The sequence below is a fragment of the Oenanthe melanoleuca genome, chromosome 21, assembly GCF_029582105.1.
Source record: "Oenanthe melanoleuca isolate GR-GAL-2019-014 chromosome 21, OMel1.0, whole genome shotgun sequence".
NCBI lineage: Eukaryota > Metazoa > Chordata > Aves > Passeriformes > Muscicapidae > Oenanthe > Oenanthe melanoleuca.
This window is the reverse complement of record NC_079354.1, coordinates 3,730,867-3,751,870: the sequence shown is the minus strand read 5'-3', so window position 1 is coordinate 3,751,870 and position 21,004 is coordinate 3,730,867. Positions and strand designations below refer to the sequence as shown.

Below are 21,004 nucleotides of genomic sequence, written 5' to 3'. Positions count from 1 at the left end.
CTATGAACAACTCTGCTGCTGTTTATTCCAGAAAAGTGAAACTGTACAAAATGGCCGTCAGCAGCGGCGGTGGGGCTCAATCTTCTTCTTCCTCCTCCTCCTCATCCTGGTTGATCTGGAAGTAGCGCAGCTCGTAGCTTTCCTTGCTGTTGGCCACCACACGCAGCCAGTCCCGCAGGTTGTTCTTTTTCAGGTACTTCTTGGTCAGGTACTTGAGGTACCTGTGGGAGAGGCACAACTGACAGTGGTGCCCCACTGCCCCCTGCAGCCCCTCAAGTGGCATTTTGACTAATAAACCCTTATTCTCGTGGGGTCCCACCTCCAGCAGGACCAACACATCCCACTGGCCACCTCCTAGCAAAGCTCCTGCAGGGAAACACTGCAACCAGGAGAATAGCACCACAATGCCATGACAGGGATCCTGGGAGATCATTCTTGCCCCAAGAAGGCTGTGACCCCAGTACCCACTCCACAGGGAATCTCCACTGGGATGGCGAATACCCGCTGCTGGGATGTGGGAGGTGTGGAACCCACGTGGAGCAACAGCACTGGGAGAAAGGCAGGTGCTCACAGGGTAGGGCACGCCCACCGCCCACACAGCTCTGCTTTTCTCACCACTCTGAATGCCCAGCCAGCTCCTGAGACAACTCTGCCGTGGCACAACCCCGGTTTGCCGATGCCAGTCCAAGGACAGGCAGCCAGGAGAAGCGGGCAGAGGGCAAGAGAACCATGGACAAGGGGAACAATCTGGGATACCTTGGCACAACTGCATTTTGCCGATGTCAGCCCAAGGAGAACCAAAGCCCAAGATGGGGGGAACAACCTGAGAACTTGTCTGCAGATACCCATAAATTCTCCACTCAGCACCTATTGGCTGCAGATCCCCAGCAGCCTTCCCAGCTGGAATACATACACATTCCTCTCTCACGTATCATTTGGGAAGAGCAGCCACTCAGCGAGTGCCAGGTAGCACAAACTGCAGAACAACTCCTGCACTAAGACATCTCTTCCCTGCCAGCTCCTCCTGCCCACAGGCTCTCAGTGTACACCAAGGGCCATCTGCACTGACCAAGAGGCCCCAGGAGGACTTGGGCCTGCCCCACCTCACCTCTTGGAGAATGGCACCTCTGATGTGACCGTGATCTTGCTCTTGCTCCTCTCGATGGTCACCACGCCCCCGCCCAGGTTTCCCGCTTTGCCGTTCACTTTGATCCGTTCCTGCAAGAACTGCTCCTGCAGGAAAAACACAGCTGTGAGCAAGGGCCACAACTCACACCAGACACAGCCCTCACAGGCTGGCTTGTGCCTGGTGTTTGGAGCTGGGGAACAGACACCAAAGCCCCCGTAGCCCAGGAGAGCCCACTCCTCAAACCAGGCTGATCCATCCCATCAAAGCCACACCTAGGTGAGGTGCTCAAGCCTGCACATATCGGACTGTAGCACAGTAGGATGTTCCCTGCCCTCCGGGGGGATAGCCAGGACAGCGGGGTCAGGCTCCTTTGAGCTCCCCTCAGCCCCAGCCTCACCCAGGCCCATGCTGGAGTACGGTTTGGATGGGGATAGGCTCATAACCATAAAGTGCAGCATCCCTGGCCCCACTACATCCCTGCCATTACACGAACTCACCCAGCAGAGATAAACAGAAAAACCATCCATGGACAGGAACAACGCTTGTGCTTTAACTACAAAGTGTCGCAAACCCAGCTGCATCCCCACCCCAGCACACCCTGCTCCTCAGCCCATGGGACAGCCTCAAGGGAGAAGCAGAGCTGCGGGATAGCCGGGGATGTTCGGGGCCGCTGGGAGCGGAGCATCACCCTGGGAAGGCCCCGAGTGAGGCGGAGCAATCACGGTTTCCGCGGAGGCACCGAACTCACGAAGTTGGCGGCGTCCATGATGCCATCCTCGACGGGGTGCGTGCAATCCAGCGTGAACTTCAGAACCTGCTTCTTCTTCTTGCCACCTTTCGCCGCAGGCTTCTTCTGCTGTAGGGGGAAAGAGAGTGAGGGAGAGTGAGGGAGAGTGAGGGAGAGAAGGGAGGGGGAACGCCGCGAGGGACCGACCCTGGGCAGCGGGGAGGGGCCGGGCCGAGCTCCAGGCTAGGGGACAGGGGAAGGCCCAGGCATGGATCGAGATCGGGGACAAGGCGGTGGGAACGGGGCTCGCCCGCGGCCCGCCGCCACGATCCGGATGGGCGGCGGGCGGCGCGTGGGGCCCCGGGAAGGCGCGGGCCGGGCCCGGGCCCACGCGGAGAAGAGCGGGCGGGGGCAGGCCGCGTGGCTAGGACAGGCGGCGAGGCTGCGGGGGTTGCCGGGGGCTAGGGGCGGGGCGGAAGGTGTCCCGGTGGCGGCGGGGGGCGGTTCGGGGAGGCAGAGGCCGGTGCCGGTCCCGCGCTCACTCACCGCGGGCGCCATGGCGGCTCCGCGCGAGGCAGAAAGGGAGCGCGCGCCGCGCGCCTGCGCAAAACCACGCTCGGGCCGTCCCAGCCGAGTGCCGACGGCGTCGATCGCTTCCGGTCGTACCCGCTCGGGGCCTCAGCGAGCGGACGGTGATGCCTGGCGGGGCGGGGCGCGCGCGGGGGCCGGGCTGTGGGCGGGGCTGCGCGGGGGACGGAGCCTGCGGAGCGAAGGGAGCGGCACGTGGGGTGCGTGTGCAGTGTGCCCCGCACCGCCCGCGGGGGACCCGGGCACCGGGAGCCTCACCGGGCACGGAGTGACCCCGCTACCCAGGGAGCCTCACCGGGCACGGAGTGACCCCGGCACCGGGAGCCTCACCGGGCACGGAGTGACCCCGGCACCGGGAGCCTCACCGGGCACGAAGTGACCCCGGTACCCAGGGAGCCTCACCGGGCACAGAGTGACCCCGGTACCCAGGGAGCCTCACCGGGCACGGAGTGACCCCGGCACCGGGAGCCTCACTGGGCACGGGGTGACCTCCGCACCCCAGGAGCCTCACTGGGCACGGAGTGACCTCCGCACCCCAGGAGCCTCACCGGGCACAGAGTGACCCCGGTACACAGGGAGCCTCACCGGGCACGGAGTGACGCCCCCGGGACCCTCACTGTTCACGGAGTGACCTCTGCACCCCGGGAGCCTCTGTGCACGGAGTGACCCCCGCACCCCGGGAGCCTCACCGGGCACGGAATGACCCCCTCGGGAGCCTCACTGGGCTCGGAGTGACTTCTCCCCCGGGAGCCTCTCTTCACGGAGTGACCCCCGCACTCTGCGGCTTCTCACTTTGCACGGAGTTACCTTGCACTGTGGGAACCTCACGGCGCATGGAGTGATCCCCCACACGTCGGGGCTCCTCAGTGCTCACCCGGTGACTCACTGGCACCCCGGGGAGCCTCCATGCCCACGGGGTGACCCAGCACCGCGGGGAGCCTCGGTGCGTACTGTTGACTCTGCACCCCGGAGCTCTCACTCTGCACAGGGTGACCCCCGCACCTCCTGCGGGCTATCACCAGGCCATGCAGATGCCCATGTCTCCGCAGCCTGGGTGGCTACGCAGTCCCGTGTCCCCACACGCCGAGGGCCGTCCCCGCCGCAGGGCCCCGAGGAGCGCACGGGGCTATTTTTGGGCCGTGGCGTGGCAGTGCCAGGGGCCCCACGTCACAGGGTTGGCCAGGCCCTGCCGCCTCGGCATCGCTCTCATTCCTGCCGGCACACGGTGAGTGAGCAGCAGCACAGCTCGGCTCGGAACCCCCGATTTACAGACAGGGAGAGGTAAAGCCTTCACCTGGCCAGGACACACCTGTGCCCGAAACGGGGACTACCGGCATGTGGGGCACCTGGCTGCCTTCACTGCCAGGCTGCCATCTCTGGGCGGGGGGCACCCCATCCGAGAGAATGCTTTCTCCGGAGGGACACCCTGCCCTGAAGGAACCCCCACCCCTCTCCTGGGGGATGCTCTGCTGCAGGGGACAGCCCATCTCAGGGGATGCTCCTTCTTTGGGGGACACACACCAGGGGGGACACTTAGCTGTGGGGATCATCCAACCCAGTGCTGCAGCCTCCAGCCTGTAACACCAGGGGAAGGGGCGCACTGGCGGCAGCCTCGTGCTACGCAGCTCATAACCTAAAAATAGTCAGCAGCTCGCGGGCCCTGGAGCAGGTTTCGTCCTTTCTGTGGCAGACACAGTGCTCTCACAAACTGGTGCCACACGGGATCCCTGGGCACAGGGCTTGGTTCTCAACCCCACAGATGGCGGGTGGCATTTTCTCCCCACTGGAGAGCTACTCTGAGCTGGAGAAGGCCAACTGCCACCCGTTGGTGTGCCTGCTCTGCCACGAGCCCTACCAGCACCCCTGCCTGCTTGACTGCTACCACAACTTCTGTGCCAGCTGCCTGCGAGGCCGTGCCAGCGATGGCCGCCTGCGCTGTCCACTCTGCGGGTAAGGGACAGCCCTGCCTGGGTCACACCAGGATTGAGGCGCAGCACAGGGCTGGCAGCTCAGCACAGCACTGCTCCCTGCATCCCCAAAGCCACCCTGCTGGCCCAGGTGGGTGTCCCTGTCCTTGTCCCCATCTGATACCCGCAGGCACCCCTCAGTGGTGAGGGGTGGCACAGGGCTGCCCCCGGTGGACCGGCTCCTGCAGTTCCTGGTGGACAGCTCAGCCGACAGTGAGGAGGACATGCAGTGTGCCAACTGTGACCGGTGCTGCACCAAGGCGGTAAGGGCAGCGGGGTGGACAGGTGGGGTGGATAGGGGACCCCTGCAAGGGCCATGCTTGCCACCACCTGTGTCTGCTCACACAGGAGCTGGACACCATGTACTTCTGCAACACCTGTGGGCAGCCCCTCTGTGCCCCATGCCGCGAGGAGACCCACCGTGCCAGGATGTTCACCCGCCACGAGATTGTCTCCCTCTCCAAGCGCACCAAAGACATCCACAAGAAGTGCCGTGAGTGCCATGCCAGGCTGCCCTGTGCCAGGCTATGCTGCACTGCACCGTGCCAGGCTACACCATGTTCCTGTCCCCTGCAGCACTGCACGAGGAGCCCTACATCATGTTCTCCACTGAGAAGAAGTCCATGCTCTGCATCAACTGCTTCAGGGACATGCAGGGGTGAGTAGTCCCACCCCCATGCTTGCCACGTGCCCCATCCTGTGTTTTTCCCTGATGTCTGTGCCTGCAGGGAGAGCCGGGCACACTGCATCGACATTGAGACAGCGTACATGCAGGGCTGCCAGCGGCTGGACCAGGCAGTGATGGTGGGTAGGGCTGGGGGGTGTGGGGGTGATGTGGGGGTGCTGTGCTGACCCCTGCACTGCAACCACCTGCCATCCCGGGCAGGCTGTGAAGGAACTGCAGACCTCCACCCGTGAGGCCATTGTCCTGCTCAAGGCCATGATCGAGGAGGTTCACAACAGTGCCAGTGAGGAGGAGGCAGCCATCAACTCCCTCTTCAGCCGCATGCAGGTGCAGCACCCCTCTTCATCCGCCTGCACATGGAGCCCTGTGCCTGTGGGACAGAGCCAGAGCAGTGGGAAGGGACTGGGGTGGCCGCAGGACACAGGGTGGCTGTGCCATTTGCAGGAGCAGCTCTCCGAGAGGAAAAAGACGCTCCTGAAAGCTGTGCAGAGGTGAGGAACCATGAGCTGAGCCCTGTCTGAGGGCTGTCACCCCTTCCCAAAGTGTTCTGAGATGCCTGGGGCTGGATGGCTCCCTGGGGTCTTGCAAAGGCTGTGCCATACCCTGCTCTGCTGCAGCCAGCATGAGGAAAAGGAGAAGGCATTCAAGGAGCAGCTGGCCCACCTTGCCTCCCTGCTGCCCACTCTGCAGGTAGGGTCTCATACCAGGCAGGGACATTTTGACACCAAAGCCAGACAGTGACAGACCCCCTCCACACACACAGGTTCACCTGGTGACCTGCTCGGCCTTCCTGAGCTCTGCCAACAAAGCCGAGTTCCTGGACCTGGGCTATGTGAGTGTTGCCAGCACTGCAGGGTGGTTAAAGCATCCTGTGGCAGTGCTGAGTTAAGGGGCAAGGTACTGGGCACCCCTTACCATGCTTCATCACTGCCTTTCAGCAACTGATGGAGAGGCTGCAGAGGATCGTCAAGCTGCCACACCGCCTGCGTCCAGCCCAGACCAGCAAGGTAGAGCCCTGCCTGCACTGCAGAGCCTGTGGGCAGTGCCAGCTGCTGGCTCTGCCCCATTCCCAGCTGCACTCTCCTCTCTTGCCCCCTAGATCAACAGCGAGTACCGGGCAGAGTTTGCCCGCTGCCTGGAGCCCCTCCTGATGCTCAGCCCCCGCCGCTCTGTGGTGGGCAGCGCTGGTGGCATCGGTCCTGGCATCACCGGCACGAACATGTGAGGTGCTAGGATTGCACCCAAGGCACATGTGCTACTGTGTCCCCTGCCACGTGCCACACTGCACAGTCCCCTCAGCATCTCACCATGCCAAGCTTGCCCCTGCTACTGCCCTTGAGCCTGTCACCTCAGCAGTGGTACCAGGACAGTACAGGCACAGCTGCACTGATGAACAACAGGCTTCAAGTGACACTTCTGGGAAGTGGGGCAGGTGGCAGAGGGGCGGGCAGCAGCAGGGCTGGCAGCTGGGGGCCTGGTTGAGCCTCACTCTGTTCCCCAGCCCAGCCCCTGCCATGCTCCCTGGTGGGCTCTGCCCCCTCTCCATGGGTGTTCCACCTGGGCCAGCTCCTGCTCGCCCACATGCCCGTGGTGCCGCAGTCTCTTTGCCCGCCACTATTTTTATCAGAATTTCAGAGAAGTGCTTGGCCATTCTTCACCAGGGATATATTTAGGCCTGTTGATGTCACAGCAGCACCGGCCCTGCCAGGCCCTCTCGGATAGAGAGGACAGACGGGCACTGCCGCCCCATGGGGACTGCTCCTCACCCCCAGCCAGGCTCGGCACTGCAGGGTGGCTGAGCTCCTGGGGGCTGCTGACCTCAGCACGGGCAGGGGGAGCACGGCACTGCACGGTAGGACCAATGGTGGTGGTGTTTAGCACGGGGAGACCACGGGATGGTGGGAAACACAGGGGCAGTAGTGCCTGCCAAGGGGCCAGGAGATACCAGTGGTGAGGGAGCAATCTCTATCCTGCCCTTCAGAAACTGGAGGATGCAGAGCTCAGCTCCTTAGCTTCTTACTGCCACAGCTGGTTCCAAAACTGCAAGAATCAGGAGAGAAGCCCACAGAAATCTGATTTTTGGGGCAACATAAGGCACCTCTGACTGAACCCTGTGCTTGGGTGAGGGAAGGGACACGTCGGACTGGTTCATCCCCAGGTTCACCAGAGCCAAGGGGCGGTGGGGCTGAGCTGGTGACACGGTCCCTGACACCTCACCCCCACTGCTGCTCACCTGCATCATGTCACTGTCCCCTCTCCATACAGGCTCCCTGGTGGCCAATGCTCCAAGACTCTCATCGTGCCCAGCTGCCCTCCAACCAGTGACAAAATGTCCACCGGCCCCATGGTGAAGAAGCCAACGATGCACCGGTACATCAGCACCAAGGTGCTGCTGGCCGAGGGGCGTGAGACCCCCTTCGCTGAGCACTGCCGCAACTACGAGAACACCTACCGGGTAGGGAGCACGGGTGGAAGCAGGATGGGACGGGCCAGGATGGGCCAGGTTGGTGCTGCTCATGTGGCTGTGCCCACTGGTCCCCACAGATGCTGCAGACGGAGATCCAGGGCCTGAAGGACCAGGTGCAGGAGCTGCACCGTGACCTCACCAAGCACCACTCACTCATCAAATCAGAGATCATGAGCGAGATCCTGCAGAAGTCGCTGCAGATGGACGTGCAGATCGCAGCTCACTACTCCGCTGTGGAGATGATGCGCAGTGTCTTTGAGGAGGTACAGCTGGCACATCCTGGCAGAGCAGTGCCCCTCTGTGCCCTACCACTGCAGACTGCCCAGCTCCCTCTCTTCCTTCCAGGTTTGGGAGGAGACCTACCAGCGGGTAGCAAATGAGCAGGAGATCTATGAAGGTACTGGTGACCCCGTGCTCCCTCCACGTCCCCCTGTGGCTGCACTGTGGGGCTGGCCGTGTCCCAGCCCACTCCTCTCACCCCCAGCCCAGCTCCATGACTTGCTGCAGCTGCGGCAGGAGAACAGCTGCCTGAGCACCATCACCAAGCAGATTGCGCCCTACGTCCGCTCCATCGCCAAAGTGAAGGAGAGGCTGGAGCCCAGGTGAGGGGTACAGGGGCTTTCAGGGCCAGGGGGGACGTAGCTCACAGTTCACACCCATCCTGCCACAGGCTGCAGGAGCCTCAGGAGCCCAAAGAAGAGGCCCAGATGCTGCTCAAGATCTGTGACGACAATGAAGTGGTGCCAAGGTAGGCGACCGCAAGCACCTGAGTGCCAAGTTCCTCCCATGCTCTTTCCCATAGTGACCCTGTCTCAAGGTGCCTTCCCTTCCCCAGGGATGCCTCACCTGGCAGCAACAGCGGGGCTTCAGCCAGCCCCGGGGAAGGCTTCATGCCCAGGGACACTCCTGAAGACCCCTCCCCAAAAAATAAAGACTGCTGCAGGGGCCAGCAGAAGAGCGGAGCAGAGAGTACTACCCTGGAAGAGCCAGCACCGTAGAGCCCAGTGCTGGGCATGTCCTGGTCACTGACCAGCTCCTCTTGCCCAGTGCCACAAGCCAGGGCAGGAAACAGCACGGGCAGCCACGTCTGCAGCACATACAAAAATCTCAGGCAGACTTGCTTCTGAAAAACTCTGTGCTCTCCTTTCACGTGTCAAACTGAAATAAAAGGGTGCAGTTGTCCATGTTTGTGTGGTTCTGCAGTGCTGACAAAACAGATCTGCTGGCTCAGGGTATCCAGCTGTTCCTAAAACCACAACAGCAGCAAATTATGGAGAAAAATAACAACTCCCAGTGCAGGGCAGGGCCAGGGGTACACAGCTGGGTAATGGAGCATTCTCTGAAGTGCCGAGTAGCCATGCACCAACACGGGCCAGGTACCAGGAACAGCTGCTCTAGAGGTTCCCTGCACATGTGGGAACTAAGAACTCACCGATTACTGTGGCAGAGGGCAGGGTTTCACAGATTACTCCAGCTTTTCTCTAAAACTTCATATGCCTTCCCCACACCTGGGAAGCTGCTGTCTCCTCACAGAGCTTCTGGTCACAGGATTTGGGAAAAGGTGAAGAGAAGCTGTTGGTTCGAAAGTGTCAAGAGACACTAAAGGTTTTGCTCAGGGTAAAGTTTATCCCTTTCTTTCAGTGCCAAGGCATCCTGCTTGGACAGAGCCTGCAGAGCTGGAACCAGCACTTGTGAAATTAGGATCAAGGTGCATTTACTATGAAGAATAATCTGGGAATGAGGCTTTGTTTCTGTTTTCAAACAGCATATCAAACCAAAGTGACAAATGCTTGTTTCAAAGTTCCTTTGATCAAGGACACAGCAGGAACATTACTGCCTATAAAAAAATTAGTTACAGATTAAACTGCCTGAGGGACCAATAGCTGCAACCAGTGCTTCCATGAGCTTCCCTGAGACAAAAACAGCCCAAGTGGGAGCCTCCGAGTGCCTAGCACAGATTAACACTCTCCAGCTGGTGAGTTTTCACCTTTGGTCTTTTCTCCCAAGCCAAAACTCCGCTCAGCAAAGGACAAATCACCAGTGAGGACATCAAGGCAGATGCTCTGTGAACAAGCAAACCCAGTGGAGGATGAACCCTGCATCAGGTTCAGCAAGGAGAAACAGAGGGTCGGGGTTAGGGTTAGGGTCAGCCTCATCCCTGTGGCTGCGCAGTCCCACAAGTCACAGAGTCACAGTCGTGCCTCAACACAGTGCTGGCATGTTCTGAGAACCCACCAGGAATTATAAAGGATTCCAGTTTCCATGATCACGCCACCAGCGCCTCAAAAGACCTTCAAATAACCAGACAGAAGTTGGCAATGTTTTCTCTTTTTTTTTTTTCTTTATAAAAAAAGAAAACCTAAACCCAAACCCAAGCCATTCTCACCAAGTGCCCCTTCCTGAGCCGTACCGCAGCGCCTTCCCCATGGAACACCACAAGCTCCAAGCATGAACTGACAAGCAACTCATTTCCATTCCAGCAAGGAAGAATAATGTAGAACTCAAGAAAACAGTGAACCTCTTTGGTATATAACAACAAAGTTATACCACACAGCTCAGTGGGAACCATTTCCAAATGGTTACTATAAAAGAGCGTTAGCTAGCCCAACTCTTCTGGTTGGAGATTTCCCTAGAAGCATCTCCTACTTGCCCTGACATCACAGCTTTTGCCCAAATGAGCAGGGGAGGATCTCAGGGACTAAAGCCCTTAGCAAGCCTGGCAGCTGTGGTTCTTTCACAACCCAAAATCCTGGGATCTCTGCAAGACAGAGGCAGCCTGGCAGGATAGGAAGCAGCGCGATTTGGAAGCAGGAAGAAGGAACAGAGGTGGCAGCGGGAGGCAGCAGCTGGAGCAGTGACACTGCACCCGCAGCAGCATCCGAGGGAGGAGGAGAGGGCCCAGAGGTGCTCGGATCCAGCAGCATGAGGGGAGCAGCAGAACCCTCCCTGCAGACCCCAAGGCCTAGAGAGAACTGAGTGGTGCTGTGCTGCCAGCACTCTGGTGCTTCGAGGGCAGGCAGAGCCAGAGGCTGCTCCCATGGCTGCCCCAGTGCCAGCTCAAGGAGTTTGGCCCGAGGAGATTAAAGCCGTATCACCGGGCTCACGAGGTCAGAAAGCTTTAAAATCGAATTACGCAACAGGAACAATCTGCTGCCCAGCACCTTCCCTGCCCAGGGCCAGGAGGGCAGTGCTGTTTTCTGGTAAAATCAGTTCCAGAGGCGTTCCAAGACAATTCAGCTGCTGCAGGCAGGATTCATTCTCTTTAGGGTCGCTACAGGCTAAGTTATCTGGAAGATCCCTGAATGTGCAATGAAGGACTGATCTCAAGGACGAGGAACGAGCTTCTTATCTGCGATTGACCCAGCAGGCTGCCCAATGCTGCAGCCCTCCACCAGCTCCTCCTGGGTGGATGGGAAATACCAACAAGCACCTCCCGATGCCAGTGCCACACAGGCACTGGGCGCAGCAGGAGCTGGGCATCTGCTCAGCCAGTCTGGTTTTCGCCCACATTACAGTTCCAGTTTGACTCCTTTAATAAAAGGAAGACCCGATGGCACCTTCCTTTTGTACTCCAGGTATTCTTCTCCAAAGAAATGAATGAGTGTGATCTCCTCCTCCTCGATCCGCTCCCTGAAGAAGCGCCAGGATGCCAGTGCGTAGCCCACCACACAGATGGGATTGCAGAGCAACACCTGGAACAGATGCTGCTGGTGAGCGTCCCCTCCAGAACCTCAGCTGGCTCAGCCCCACAGCTCATCCCCCTCCAGTAACACTGACACAGAAAAAGAAAAGACCCCCAGTTTCTCCCCAGAATGAAGAAAGCAGTGCACAGGCAGCACTGGCTTCACTGCCCCAGCTCTCAAAAGCTCCATGTGCCAACCCTTACAGATTCTCTCCAAAGAAATATAATCCAATGCCAGCGCCCAGCCAACCACAATAACACACAGCTATAACAGCTGTGATCTACGGCTCAGCTGCAGCTGGCCAGAGCTGACCCTCTCATCAGGCAGTTACCTTGCCCTCAAGTGCAGGGCTGGTGTTCGGCAGGAGCCAGGTTGAGTCTGACCACTCATGGAAGACATTTTGACCACAGGGATACAGAAAACTCTGGACATCAGCTTTGGACCAGCAGCAAATCATATCCCAGCTCTACCATCTCTCCTTACTACACATAAAAAATTAAGGGAACAGAATCTTCCCAAAGATAACATGGAGCAGAGCACTCAGGATTCCTGATTTCCTGTGTGCCAGTGGGAGGCAGCAGAATCCATGCCCAGCACCAGGTGCTGTCTGCACCCCATCACAGCATGGGCAGCATTGAGAGCAAAGACTGGAGTCATGACACAAAAGAATGTGAGCACACTGGATACAGTACCTGTGTTCCAATACTCCAGTAAAACCATCCCACGTAGGACGGGTGCCGGAACCACCCATACACCCCACTTGTCACCAAAGTGTGGGTGTCAGATTTCTCGTTCTGAACGATGTGGTTGAAGTTGGAGCCGGCTGTAAGCATGGCCGCCTTCCTCAGGCAGTCCCCGAAGATCACCATCAGCAGCCCCACGGTGCTCAGCCAGGTGATCTGCTTCAGCTCTGCATGGACAGGGAGGGGCACAATGGGTTTGCACAGGTCTCGAGGGGTACAGAGGGCTGCTCAGTGAGTAAGTTTTGCCCCCCATCTCAAAGCAAAATGTGTGACAGCAGCAGCCATGCGCTGCCATCCCGCACGTGTTAGCATCGATTAGTCCATGGGGCCCAGCTGTAGAGGCTGAGCAAAGCCAACACAAAGCACAGCCAAGCACATGCTCAGGCTGCTACAAAACAACAAAGGGGAACAGCTTCCCTCTCCCCAGAATAAACAGACAAGCACAGCCAGTTTGCCCCAGACTGGGTAACTAGCAACAGATTTTGACGACTTCATTTTATTCCTGTCAAAAGGTGACACCCATGTGTACCTGACACATCATTCTTGTACCAGCAAGACAGGAAAGGGCTGAAGATCCCCTGGTTTGGCATGTCAGAGTGAGAGGAGGCTCCCCCCTGTTCTCCCAAGATCCAACCCGAGAGGCTTTGAGCACTGAGGGATTATGACCATGGCAAAGCTGCTGCAGGGCTGTCACGCGGCAGCAAGCTGAGGGTCACCTGCACTTTGCCACCAGACAGATGGACCCCACGTGCAGCTGGGCAGAGTCAGGGAGGGACAGAGCGGCCGACCTGGGAAGAAGAGCTTCTCCAACGTGAATTCCACCCAGGAGGACAGGGCAGCCAGGTTGTACTCGAAGCTGTGGTTGAGCAGGAAGGAGTCCAGCGAGAGGCTGCGCGGGTTGTTGATGGCTGTCACCAGATACTCCGAGTAGTGAAAGAGGGAGAGGGAGCACATGTACCTGCGACGGGAGGGAGGCAGGCCAGGTTTAGTAGGGCCGGGGGCACCGCGCCCGCCCGGCTGCCCGGCACGGCCCTTACCATCCGAAGTGGCGCCAGGCGGAGCGGCCGGCGCTCAGCAGCAGCCCGCAGCCGAAGGCGAAGCCCAAGAAACAGGCCCGGACGGCGATCTGCAAGCACAGGGAGGGGAGAACGCGCTGCCGCTGCCGCTCCCCGGGACCGGGACCGAACCCGCCACGGCTGCACTTCACCCCGGCCACCCCCATACCTTGTAGAGCGGGCGCGGATAGATGAGCAGCAGCGCCGCGTTCACGCCCGCCACGTGCAGGGCGAGAGCTAGGCGGCCGCGCAGGCCGGGAGCGGCCAGCAGGGAGGGGGACGAGCCGAGCAGCAGCGGCAGAGCCGCCACCGAGGCGCCGAGCAGGAAGGAGCAAAGGCTGGCGCGGCCCTCCCGGCCCAGCCGCCCCCTCCGCGCCACCGCCGCCGCCATGATGGCGGGCCCGCCCCGCCCGCGTCGCCCGGGAAACGGCCTCGCCGCTCTCGCGAGAGCCCCGCCCCGCGCAGCCGCCGTAGCGGCGGAGCGGCGCTGCTCTCGCGAGAGTTCCGCGGCTCCCGCGGGTGGTGCTGGGGGGCGGGCCCGGGCCGCGGCGGCCGGGGCCCGTTTGGGTTCGGTGATGGGGCCGTCGGGGTTGGAGACCTTTGCCATCATCCTGCCCCACCGCCCGCCCGGCACCGCCGCTGTAACCCCTAAACCACATCTCCCAGCGCCAGGTGCAGACGCTGCTGAACACCTCCAGGCATGGTACCTCCACCACCTACCTGCTGCCTGAGCACTCGAACAGGGAAAACATTTTCTGATAGTTGTTCTGAATTTCCACCCTGTAAGCCATTACCCCCTGCTCTCGCACTGCAGGCACGGCAGAAGAAACCAGCCCCCACCTCACTACAACCTCCTGTCAGGTAGTTTATTGTTTAATATCCCAAACCGGGAACCCATTCCAGCAGGAACTGCTCTGAGGGTCCCGTTAAAACAGGGACTTCCTTAAAAACAACGTCGGGATCGCCTGGCGCCATTTGGGGAGTGTGGGCGGATCTGGAGGAGGGAGGAAAAGCGCAATTGTTTGAAATAAAAGTGTCAGCCTTTCATTCCAGTCAATGAAACAGACTTTATTTATGCCACAGGATTCTTTAAATAACTTAGATGTGCACAGAGAACTACCTAGAGATGTCACAGACATTCAGTGCGGCCCCGGCGCGGTACAGCACGTATGAAAGCTTTGGTGTGCATGGTAGGACAAACCAGCGAGTCGAACACAGCAGCACAAAGACTCGCGGCCTCACGCGCCCCTCGTGCCACCACGCGCCTCCGTCCTGCCTCTGACACAGGCAGGAGCGTCACCAACGGGATCAAACAGCAACAACGGTTCTGGAGGCAGATGGCAAGTGCCTGGGAAGACTCCTGGGGGCTTTTCAGGGAGCTTCAGCCACCTGTAGCACGAGGTTTATGGTGCTGAGCCCATCAGCAGCGAAGCAGCGGCGCCGGCAGCAGGCTGGGGCAGGCGGAGGCGTGGGGCTGGCGCGGACTGGACACAAAACGAACAGGAACAACCTGGATGTTTGGCAGGCGAGGGTGCCAGCCAGCTCACTGCTGGGCAGCCTGCTGCATCTGCGCCTGCCGCTTGGCTTTGGTCTGCAGGTACCTGCCCTTCCCTTCCTCGAAGCGACGCTTCTCGTCCTCCGTCTCCGTCTGAGGCCACAGAAAGAATGCAAAGCTGCAGCGTCAGCGTGCTGCAAGTGTGTGCGGGAGGGAAAGCCTCCCCTCACAGCAGTGTCAGGGAAAACCTGCTCTCCCTCCAACACACAACATGACAGCGAGTGCGCTCCAGCATTAAGCATCAAATTTCCACATCAAATATTAACCAACACCCCCAAGCAGGAGCATCATGTCAGCAAAGCTCTGACAGGATTAGGGGAGCTAATACAGACAGGAGGCTGGAATGGGGATACCATGGGGAGCAACAATTAGGGTTGTGGGGGCCTCCATTGCCACTCGGGGTCCCCTGGTGCAGGGCCTGCAGACAGCCTGTCCTCAACAATGAGAAAAGAGAAAATCCCCAAGCTCCACATTGGCAATTTTCAAAAGAAATAAAAACAAAACCAAAACAAACAAAGCAAAAACAAAATACACCAAAACAAAATAAAAAAATAAGAATAAAACTAAAAACAAAACCCCCTGAAGCCTGCCCTGGAAAGTCTCGTTTGTGCTCATATTTTTCTGCTGAGGACAAAAAGGCCATCTGGGCCCCAGGAGGGGCAGGAGAGATGATGGCCCTGCTGGCTGCAGTCCAGAGAGAAAAGCTCTTACCAGCAGCTGCGGGACAGGCAGGGGCTTCCCCTCCTTGCTCAGGGACACATAGGTGAAGAAGGCGCTGACGGCACGGTACCGCTCCCGAGGCTCATCCACAAATGGGTCAGCATCCACAAAGACCTCGATTTCCATGGACTTATTGCTTGTGAATGTCATACGTCCTGAGACAGTGATGACACAGCCTGCAAAACAGAGAGGGGAAGGGAGCAAGGGGTCCTGCATGTTCTGTGCTTAAGCTGTGTCTTAGGCGGAGCATGAGATCACAGTGCCTGCCACCACCCTTGGTACCTTTTTTGATCTTCTCATGGAAGTTGATGGCATCCACCGAAGCAGTGACGATGTTGGTCTTGCAGTGGCGGGCAGCCACAATCCCAGCAACCTCATCCATGAGCTTCATAGTGACACCTGTGAGGGGAAGCAGAGGGTCCTGTCTCAAAGAAGTCAGTGGGATTTCAGGAAAACCACGCAAAGGTCAGTAAAGGCCTTAGCATGGCCAAAGCTAAGAACTGGACCCAAGATTAAGTCCCAACTTCAGGAAAATCTAGTACCAGCACAAGGACTCCTGTTAATACCAGGGCAACATCCTCACAGACCTGTGATTAAGGTTGGCTCCGTCTCTCCCTAATTTCTCTGAGCAAACCTCACGCTTGCAAGGCAAGATCAGTCCCACAAACCTTGAATCAGCTCTGAGCCATGTTGATTTGTTTTTTTAAGGATTAGGTGTGTGTTTTCCCATCCCTTAGCAAACACACCTCTCCCAAGGCTTAGACCACACGTGCCAGCCCCACAGGTGGTAGGCGCTGCCAGCTAACAGCAAATTACTTCAGCTAATTGCAGTCACACGTTGGGTGTTTGTACTCCAGGATTCGCAATCTCAGAGGTGATGACAAAACTGTAGGATTTGCAGTTTGAATACATGAGGTTTTGGGGCACAGAAAAAGATGAAGGTTTTCTCTCAGCTAAAGCAACTCTGAGCCTGACAATCAATGCAAAGGGGCCTGCATGCCTCCACAGGCAGAGCCTACCAAAAATACTGAGTCACTCTCCAACCACACTTTGCTCCAGGGAATAGCCACCTGGACCTGCAACCCAGCTGCCTTGCAGGGCAGTGCTCACTCACCTCCATGCACAAAGCCCAGCAGTGTGCAGTCCGAGGGGCCCACCAGGTGGATCAGGCTGGACTGGCTGTAGCCAACGGTGTGTGGCTCTGGTTGGAGAACAAAGCGAGGTGAGAGCTGCTCAGCTTGCACACCATCATACACTCCTGTCTTAAGTTGCCCAAAGGAAGAAAACATGGGCCTGGCTTGTGCAAATCTGAACCATGTTGAAACCAGTGATTAAACCAGGCTGGAGAAGTTCCAAGAGCAGAGACTGTTCACCACCTCATGGGCTGCTGCCTCCCTCTAATCCCCACCCATCCACTTTATTCTAGCTCAGCTCATTTCTTTCTTTTCAAGCTTTCAAAGAGCATGAAAGCAAACAGGAGTGAACTGGGTCACATGGCTGTATGCTTTCCCCCCCCAGCTGAATCTCCCAGACCCTGCTGCATATAGAGTCCCCATTTTCTCCTTGGTGAGGAGACCTTCACCACCCATGGCCCCAGGTCACATCCTGGTGACCCCTGTCCCACCACAACCTCCAGGTGACAGAAGTCACACCCCCAAACTCTCAGCAGAGGAAATCCTCTCTCAGAAGTGGCTGTGTTTTCTATCTAATGAGAGATGTCAAAGAAGCTCAGAGGAAGGAAAAGCAGCCAAGTCCCACTCAGGGTGACCACCCATGCAGCAGTGCCCACTGAGCCTTACCTTTTGTCTGCCTGTCTGTGAGCAGGGAGGACAGAGGAGAAAAAAGCATTTGAGCAACTTTCATCCCTTATCATCTCCCCCAAAATTCTCTGTGTGCCACCTCTCCACCTCTGCCTGAAGATCACAGCCAGGACTAGAGGCACCCTTGCCCAGCACTTGCATTTATCCCTTGCTGAGCAAAATCTAGCTGCACACAAGCACACATGGGATGCAAGAAGTGATAAAGAAACGGGGTTTTGGAGAGGGAATCTCATCCACTAGCACCTGCAGGTTAACACAGGTATTCACTCAGCTCCCGCTCCACTCACACACGGTGGCTCTAAAATCCCATACCCATCCCTGGTGTGGTGTTTCAGAATGCACACTTGCAGCTACAGGGCCCTGAGAACAGCTGGAGTTGCCCTGGGGACCAGTTTGGTTTCCCTGTACTGCTGGACAATTTTCACTGGCTACATGCTGCCCATGTTACCTGGGTTGATGACAGGTAACATCACGTCACCATTTCTCTGCTTAGTTTCCAGCCGATCCAGCTTTTGTTCCTCATAACGCTTCTTCCCCTCATCCTCCTGCTCCTTTCTCGCATACTGGAATAGAAGGCTGGTAAGAAGGGGATTGGCAAAGCCACTGGCACAGCTGGGAGTGCCAACAGGGCCAGCTTAGTGCCATTCTGCAGGGAGGACAAGTTCCAGTTTTGGGGGCCCCAGGTGAGCTGTCCTACCTGCATGGGGGGAACCTCAAGGACCTTATTCACGTTCTTCAGGGACAGTGGCACATACCACAGTGTCGCCTTGTTCGTCAACTTCTTTGCCCCTGGAGGAGAGGGGGGCAGCAGGTGATGGTGCCAAGGCCAGCAGTGCTGTACCTAACAACCAGTCTGGGGTTGGGCACACACTGGCAATGCCACTGGCATTGGTGGCCCCTTCCCCTGCTGGCCCCTGCCAGGCTTTAGCTTGTAGCAGATGTGACAATGCACTTTAGGGAAGGTGTGCCAGCAAGCGGAACTGGTTGTCACAGCAACAGCAGGAAAAGGGACTTTCTCAGGCCAAAGGCAGCCACAGGCAGCAAATCAGGCAGGAAGAGCTACAAGCAGGTTTTGCTGTTTTTTTCTACAATGGAGCCATAAATCCCAGGGAGCCTGCTTGGCCTCCTTCCCCAGCATCAGCTCTTCCTGCACCCCCCAGCTCAGTCAAAAAACATGCCAGATCTCCCTGCCAAATGCTGCCAGGGATGGAGCAGAGGATGGGGTCACTGCTGCAAGCTCTTGGCTTAACACTGTTATTAGTGGAGTTCTGGAACACAGCCACCAGCAGCCACCCACCTGTTAAAATGTTTTCAGACATGACGTTGACCTGAACCTCCACAGAGTGCCGGGAGGTGTAGGTGATCTCAGCACTGACGTTGGCCACCTCGCCGATGCACATCGGCGAGAGGAAGTCCGTCCGCTCCACCCGTGCCAGTGCAGCCACGCAGGGCTCCTGGTGACGGTGAGACAGCCAAGGTAGTGATCACAGCCACGCCACGCGGGACCACAGCTGGCGGCTCCCTGAGACCAGCCAAACCGGCCATGCCATGTGGGGCTCGGATACTGCAACCGCCACCTTATCAGCCTCTGCCCATGCTTCCTTTCCCGTCTGTAACCAACACTGGGGTTGCCCCAACTTGCCTTTCTCGGGAGTTAAAACATTAACAGCAATAATAACCAATAATGTTTCTGCTGGCAAACCACAATTTCAGCAGAATGCTTCTAGCTATTGGGCCCATGCCCCAGTTGCAGCCAGAGACACCAGTAGTTTGCACGCAGGAGCAAACACTCCCAGTTCGGGACATCTGCTGCCCCTGAGGACAGGTCAGGGAGTCAAGGGTCACCATGCCAGAGGCTGGCAGGCACTCCGGCACCTACTTACCCCGGCCTGGGAATTGCAGTGGCGGGTGCTGATGATGGCTCCGGCCTCCTCGATCATCTTCAGGATGGTTCCCCCGTGGACATTCCCCGCGATGTTGGCATCGTCTGGTCGCATAATCCTGCCGAAGGAGGCACATGAGAGCTCACAACCCGTGCCGCGCCCCCAGCCCAGCCCCGGTGCGGCTGCCCGGAGGCAGCATATCGCCCACCGGCTGAGCTGCCGGGCCATCGCAGCTCGCACGCGGCTGGCTTCCTGTAAGCGGCGATTGAAACCGCTCCAAATTACCGCTGGGAGCGGAAGGAAGCAGGGCGCCTCTGCCGGGGCAGCCGGCGTCTCACCGGGGCCGCACCCCGCCGGGCCCCAGTGCGGCACAGACCGAGTCGGGCACGTGCCGGTACTGCACGCGGCTTCCCGGCAGCAGCCGCGCTTTCTGCCAACGGCGAATAACGGCACGGGGGCCACCGAGGCAGCGGCTGCGCGTTGGCCCGAACAGGAGCTGCTGTTTCATGGGCGGCCGCACCCGGGAGCCGCAGGGATACAGGCGGGAGAACCGTGGCAGCCTTGGCCGCTCCCAGCCCCCGCTGCACGGAGCTCGGGCGCGGCGCTGCTGCGCCCTGCCCGCGGCCGGTGTCATTGACAGCGTGACTAAAGCGGGCGGCGCCGCCGATGCCGGCAGCAGGGCGAGCAGCATCTCGGCTGCACACCGGCACCCGCACCGGCGGCCGCCGGCACGCCCGCCTCCCTGCCCAGTCCTCCCCGGGACGCCGGCCGCGGCGGGGCCCTACCTGGACACCTGGATGGCGGCCGGGCTCGGGCCCGCGGCCCCCGGCTCCGACATGGCGGCACCGGCGCCCCGCCCGCAGCGGCGCTGCGGCACCGGAGCGCTTGGCCACGCCCCGCCGCACCCCGGGCCCGCCCCGCCGCGCCCCGGGCCCGCCCCGCCGAGCCGCGCCATTGGCGGGAAGCGCGGGCGCGCCCCCGCGCGGGGCGGAGCGTCGGGGCCCCGGGGAGGAGTGCCGTCCCTGGCACTGCCCGCGGAGTTTTGTGACCCCCACCGAGGTTGGGTCCCCCCGCCGCGCCCAGGAGTGCCCCGTGAGCGCGGGGACTCGTGGGAGGCCAGGGTCTTCGGGTCGGCACGGGCAGCAGAACCCTCCCCCCGCCCGCGTTCCCAGCGCCGTCGGTTCTCTCTGGTTGTAACAGAGCTCCCGTGGGCAACCAGGGATTTTGGGTCGGGTGGTGGCGACAGTCCCGAGCAGGCAGTGACACCTCGCAGTGGAGCGCACGCAGGGTCCGGAGGGGGTTCAGGATCCCGGCACCCCGCCCGGCACTCACGGCTCTCGGCTCTCGACGGTGCGAGCGCGGCGGCGCGTCCCCGTGAGGGACCGGAGGGTGTGCCCATAGGCAGCCCGCGGACGCGGGGAGCCGAGAATGCCGAAGCTCTCACCTTGCACAGCTCGGCGGAGGCAGGAGAGACGCAGGAGCCGGGGTGCCTGCGGGGCACGGGGTGGGGACATGGCGCTCCCGCTCTCCACACCGCTACCGGATTTATGAACCGCCGGAGGGGCAGGGCTGGAGGGCAGGGCAGGGAGAGCGGGGGGCAGGCACAGAAGGAGGCGGGCAGGGCGGCCTTGCCTTGTCCTCGGTGCTGATCGAGAGGCACCTCCGCTGTCCGCGGTCCTGACGGAGGGGGGTCCCCGCCTGTCCTCCCACACCGCCCCCTGCCTCGCTAGCGATTCATAAAACCACTTTGCCGAGCAGCGGCCAGGACCGGGACCGGGACCAGGGTAGTGGAAGTCCGGATGGAGCCCAAAGCAGACCGTGCCCGGCTGTCGGCACCCCGCGGCCGGCTGAGGCGGGGCAGCCGCCCGCCCAGCGCCCCCCGTTCTGCCTGCGCTGCTAGGACTGGCAGCGCACGTCGGGGCTGCCGAAGGAGCCCAACTTTGCGGCGCCTCTCGCCTGGGCGGGCTTTCGGCTCCACCCGG

At 59.7% G+C, this 21,004-nt stretch overlaps 4 protein-coding genes across 8 annotated transcripts; 1 reads left to right on the top strand and 3 right to left on the bottom strand.

The window, feature by feature from the left end:
* Position 1: 1 nt before the first annotated feature.
* Positions 2-2,611, bottom strand: RPL22 (ribosomal protein L22). The gene is made up of 4 exons (XM_056508389.1): positions 2,403-2,611; positions 1,878-1,985; positions 1,109-1,233; positions 2-221 (listed from the first exon to the last, which is right to left on the bottom strand). Exons 1-4 carry the CDS (start codon positions 2,412-2,414, stop codon positions 77-79), a joined length of 390 nt encoding a protein of 129 aa, XP_056364364.1. The 5' UTR covers positions 2,415-2,611; the 3' UTR covers positions 2-76.
* A 23-nt stretch (positions 2,612-2,634) lies between these two features.
* RNF207 (ring finger protein 207) lies at positions 2,635-8,815 on the top strand. Of its 3 annotated transcripts, XM_056508379.1 has the most exons (19): positions 2,635-3,387; positions 3,494-3,669; positions 4,204-4,394; positions 4,542-4,674; positions 4,760-4,904; positions 4,988-5,069; positions 5,140-5,215; positions 5,298-5,423; positions 5,541-5,587; positions 5,714-5,786; positions 5,860-5,928; positions 6,035-6,103; positions 6,196-6,317; positions 7,362-7,551; positions 7,641-7,826; positions 7,909-7,960; positions 8,048-8,165; positions 8,234-8,311; positions 8,399-8,815. In XM_056508379.1, exons 3-19 carry the CDS (start codon positions 4,204-4,206, stop codon positions 8,559-8,561), a joined length of 1,920 nt encoding a protein of 639 aa, XP_056364354.1. In that variant the 5' UTR covers positions 2,635-3,387; positions 3,494-3,669; the 3' UTR covers positions 8,562-8,815. The 3 variants fall into 3 exon arrangements, with proteins under 3 accessions (XP_056364354.1, XP_056364355.1, XP_056364356.1); XM_056508380.1 differs by having other exon boundaries at positions 2,635-3,725; XM_056508381.1 differs by having other exon boundaries at positions 3,158-3,669.
* A 1,060-nt stretch (positions 8,816-9,875) lies between these two features.
* ICMT (isoprenylcysteine carboxyl methyltransferase) lies at positions 9,876-13,459 on the bottom strand. Its single transcript, XM_056508385.1, has 5 exons — positions 13,214-13,459; positions 13,027-13,115; positions 12,778-12,947; positions 11,939-12,156; positions 9,876-11,255 (listed from the first exon to the last, which is right to left on the bottom strand). The coding sequence occupies exons 1-5, from the start codon at positions 13,433-13,435 to the stop codon at positions 11,073-11,075; spliced, it is 882 nt and encodes a 293-aa protein (XP_056364360.1). The 5' UTR covers positions 13,436-13,459; the 3' UTR covers positions 9,876-11,072.
* A 627-nt stretch (positions 13,460-14,086) lies between these two features.
* On the bottom strand, positions 14,087-20,548 carry ACOT7 (acyl-CoA thioesterase 7). Of its 3 annotated transcripts, none has more exons than XM_056508388.1 (9): positions 20,467-20,548; positions 19,023-19,140; positions 18,437-18,593; positions 17,837-17,928; positions 17,588-17,702; positions 16,434-16,520; positions 15,602-15,718; positions 15,311-15,495; positions 14,087-14,692 (listed from the first exon to the last, which is right to left on the bottom strand). In XM_056508388.1, the coding sequence occupies exons 2-9, from the start codon at positions 19,134-19,136 to the stop codon at positions 14,588-14,590; spliced, it is 972 nt and encodes a 323-aa protein (XP_056364363.1). In that variant the 5' UTR covers positions 19,137-19,140; positions 20,467-20,548; the 3' UTR covers positions 14,087-14,587. The 3 variants fall into 3 exon arrangements, with proteins under 3 accessions (XP_056364363.1, XP_056364361.1, XP_056364362.1); XM_056508386.1 differs by lacking the exon at positions 20,467-20,548 and adding an exon at positions 19,808-19,919; XM_056508387.1 differs by lacking the exon at positions 20,467-20,548 and adding an exon at positions 19,231-19,654.
* Between the last annotated feature and the right edge of the window lie 456 nt (positions 20,549-21,004).

What these genes read in the sequence shown, in the direction of transcription:
- RPL22 (XM_056508389.1), bottom strand. An exon ending in TCATGGACGCCGCCAACTTC is followed by an intron (nt 1,234 to 1,877) that starts GTGAGTTCGGTG and finishes TTTTTCCTGCAG; the next exon opens with GAGCAGTTCTTGCAGGAACG. An exon ending in GAGGTGCCATTCTCCAAGAG is followed by an intron (nt 222 to 1,108) that starts GTGAGGTGGGGC and finishes CCTCTCCCACAG; the next exon opens with GTACCTCAAGTACCTGACCA.
- RNF207 (XM_056508379.1), top strand. Translation starts at nt 4,204, where the DNA reads ATGGCGGGTGGCATTTTCTCCCCACTGGAGAGCTACTCTGAGCTGGAG. An exon ending in CTCCTGAAAGCTGTGCAGAG is followed by an intron (nt 5,588 to 5,713) that starts GTGAGGAACCAT and finishes GCTCTGCTGCAG; the next exon opens with CCAGCATGAGGAAAAGGAGA. An exon ending in AAGGAGAGGCTGGAGCCCAG is followed by an intron (nt 8,166 to 8,233) that starts GTGAGGGGTACA and finishes ATCCTGCCACAG; the next exon opens with GCTGCAGGAGCCTCAGGAGC.
- ICMT (XM_056508385.1), bottom strand. Translation starts at nt 13,435, where the DNA reads ATGGCGGCGGCGGTGGCGCGGAGGGGGCGGCTGGGCCGGGAGGGCCGC. An exon ending in GCCTGGCGCCACTTCGGATG is followed by an intron (nt 12,948 to 13,026) that starts GTAAGGGCCGTG and finishes CTCCCGTCGCAG; the next exon opens with GTACATGTGCTCCCTCTCCC. An exon ending in GGAGAAGCTCTTCTTCCCAG is followed by an intron (nt 12,157 to 12,777) that starts GTCGGCCGCTCT and finishes CTGTCCATGCAG; the next exon opens with AGCTGAAGCAGATCACCTGG.
- ACOT7 (XM_056508386.1), bottom strand. Translation starts at nt 19,860, where the DNA reads ATGTCGGAGCCGGGGGCCGCGGGCCCGAGCCCGGCCGCCATCCAGGTG. An exon ending in TTGAGGTTCCCCCCATGCAG is followed by an intron (nt 17,703 to 17,836) that starts GTAGGACAGCTC and finishes CTTCTATTCCAG; the next exon opens with TATGCGAGAAAGGAGCAGGA. An exon ending in TGCCTGTCCCGCAGCTGCTG is followed by an intron (nt 14,693 to 15,310) that starts GTAAGAGCTTTT and finishes CTGTGGCCTCAG; the next exon opens with ACGGAGACGGAGGACGAGAA.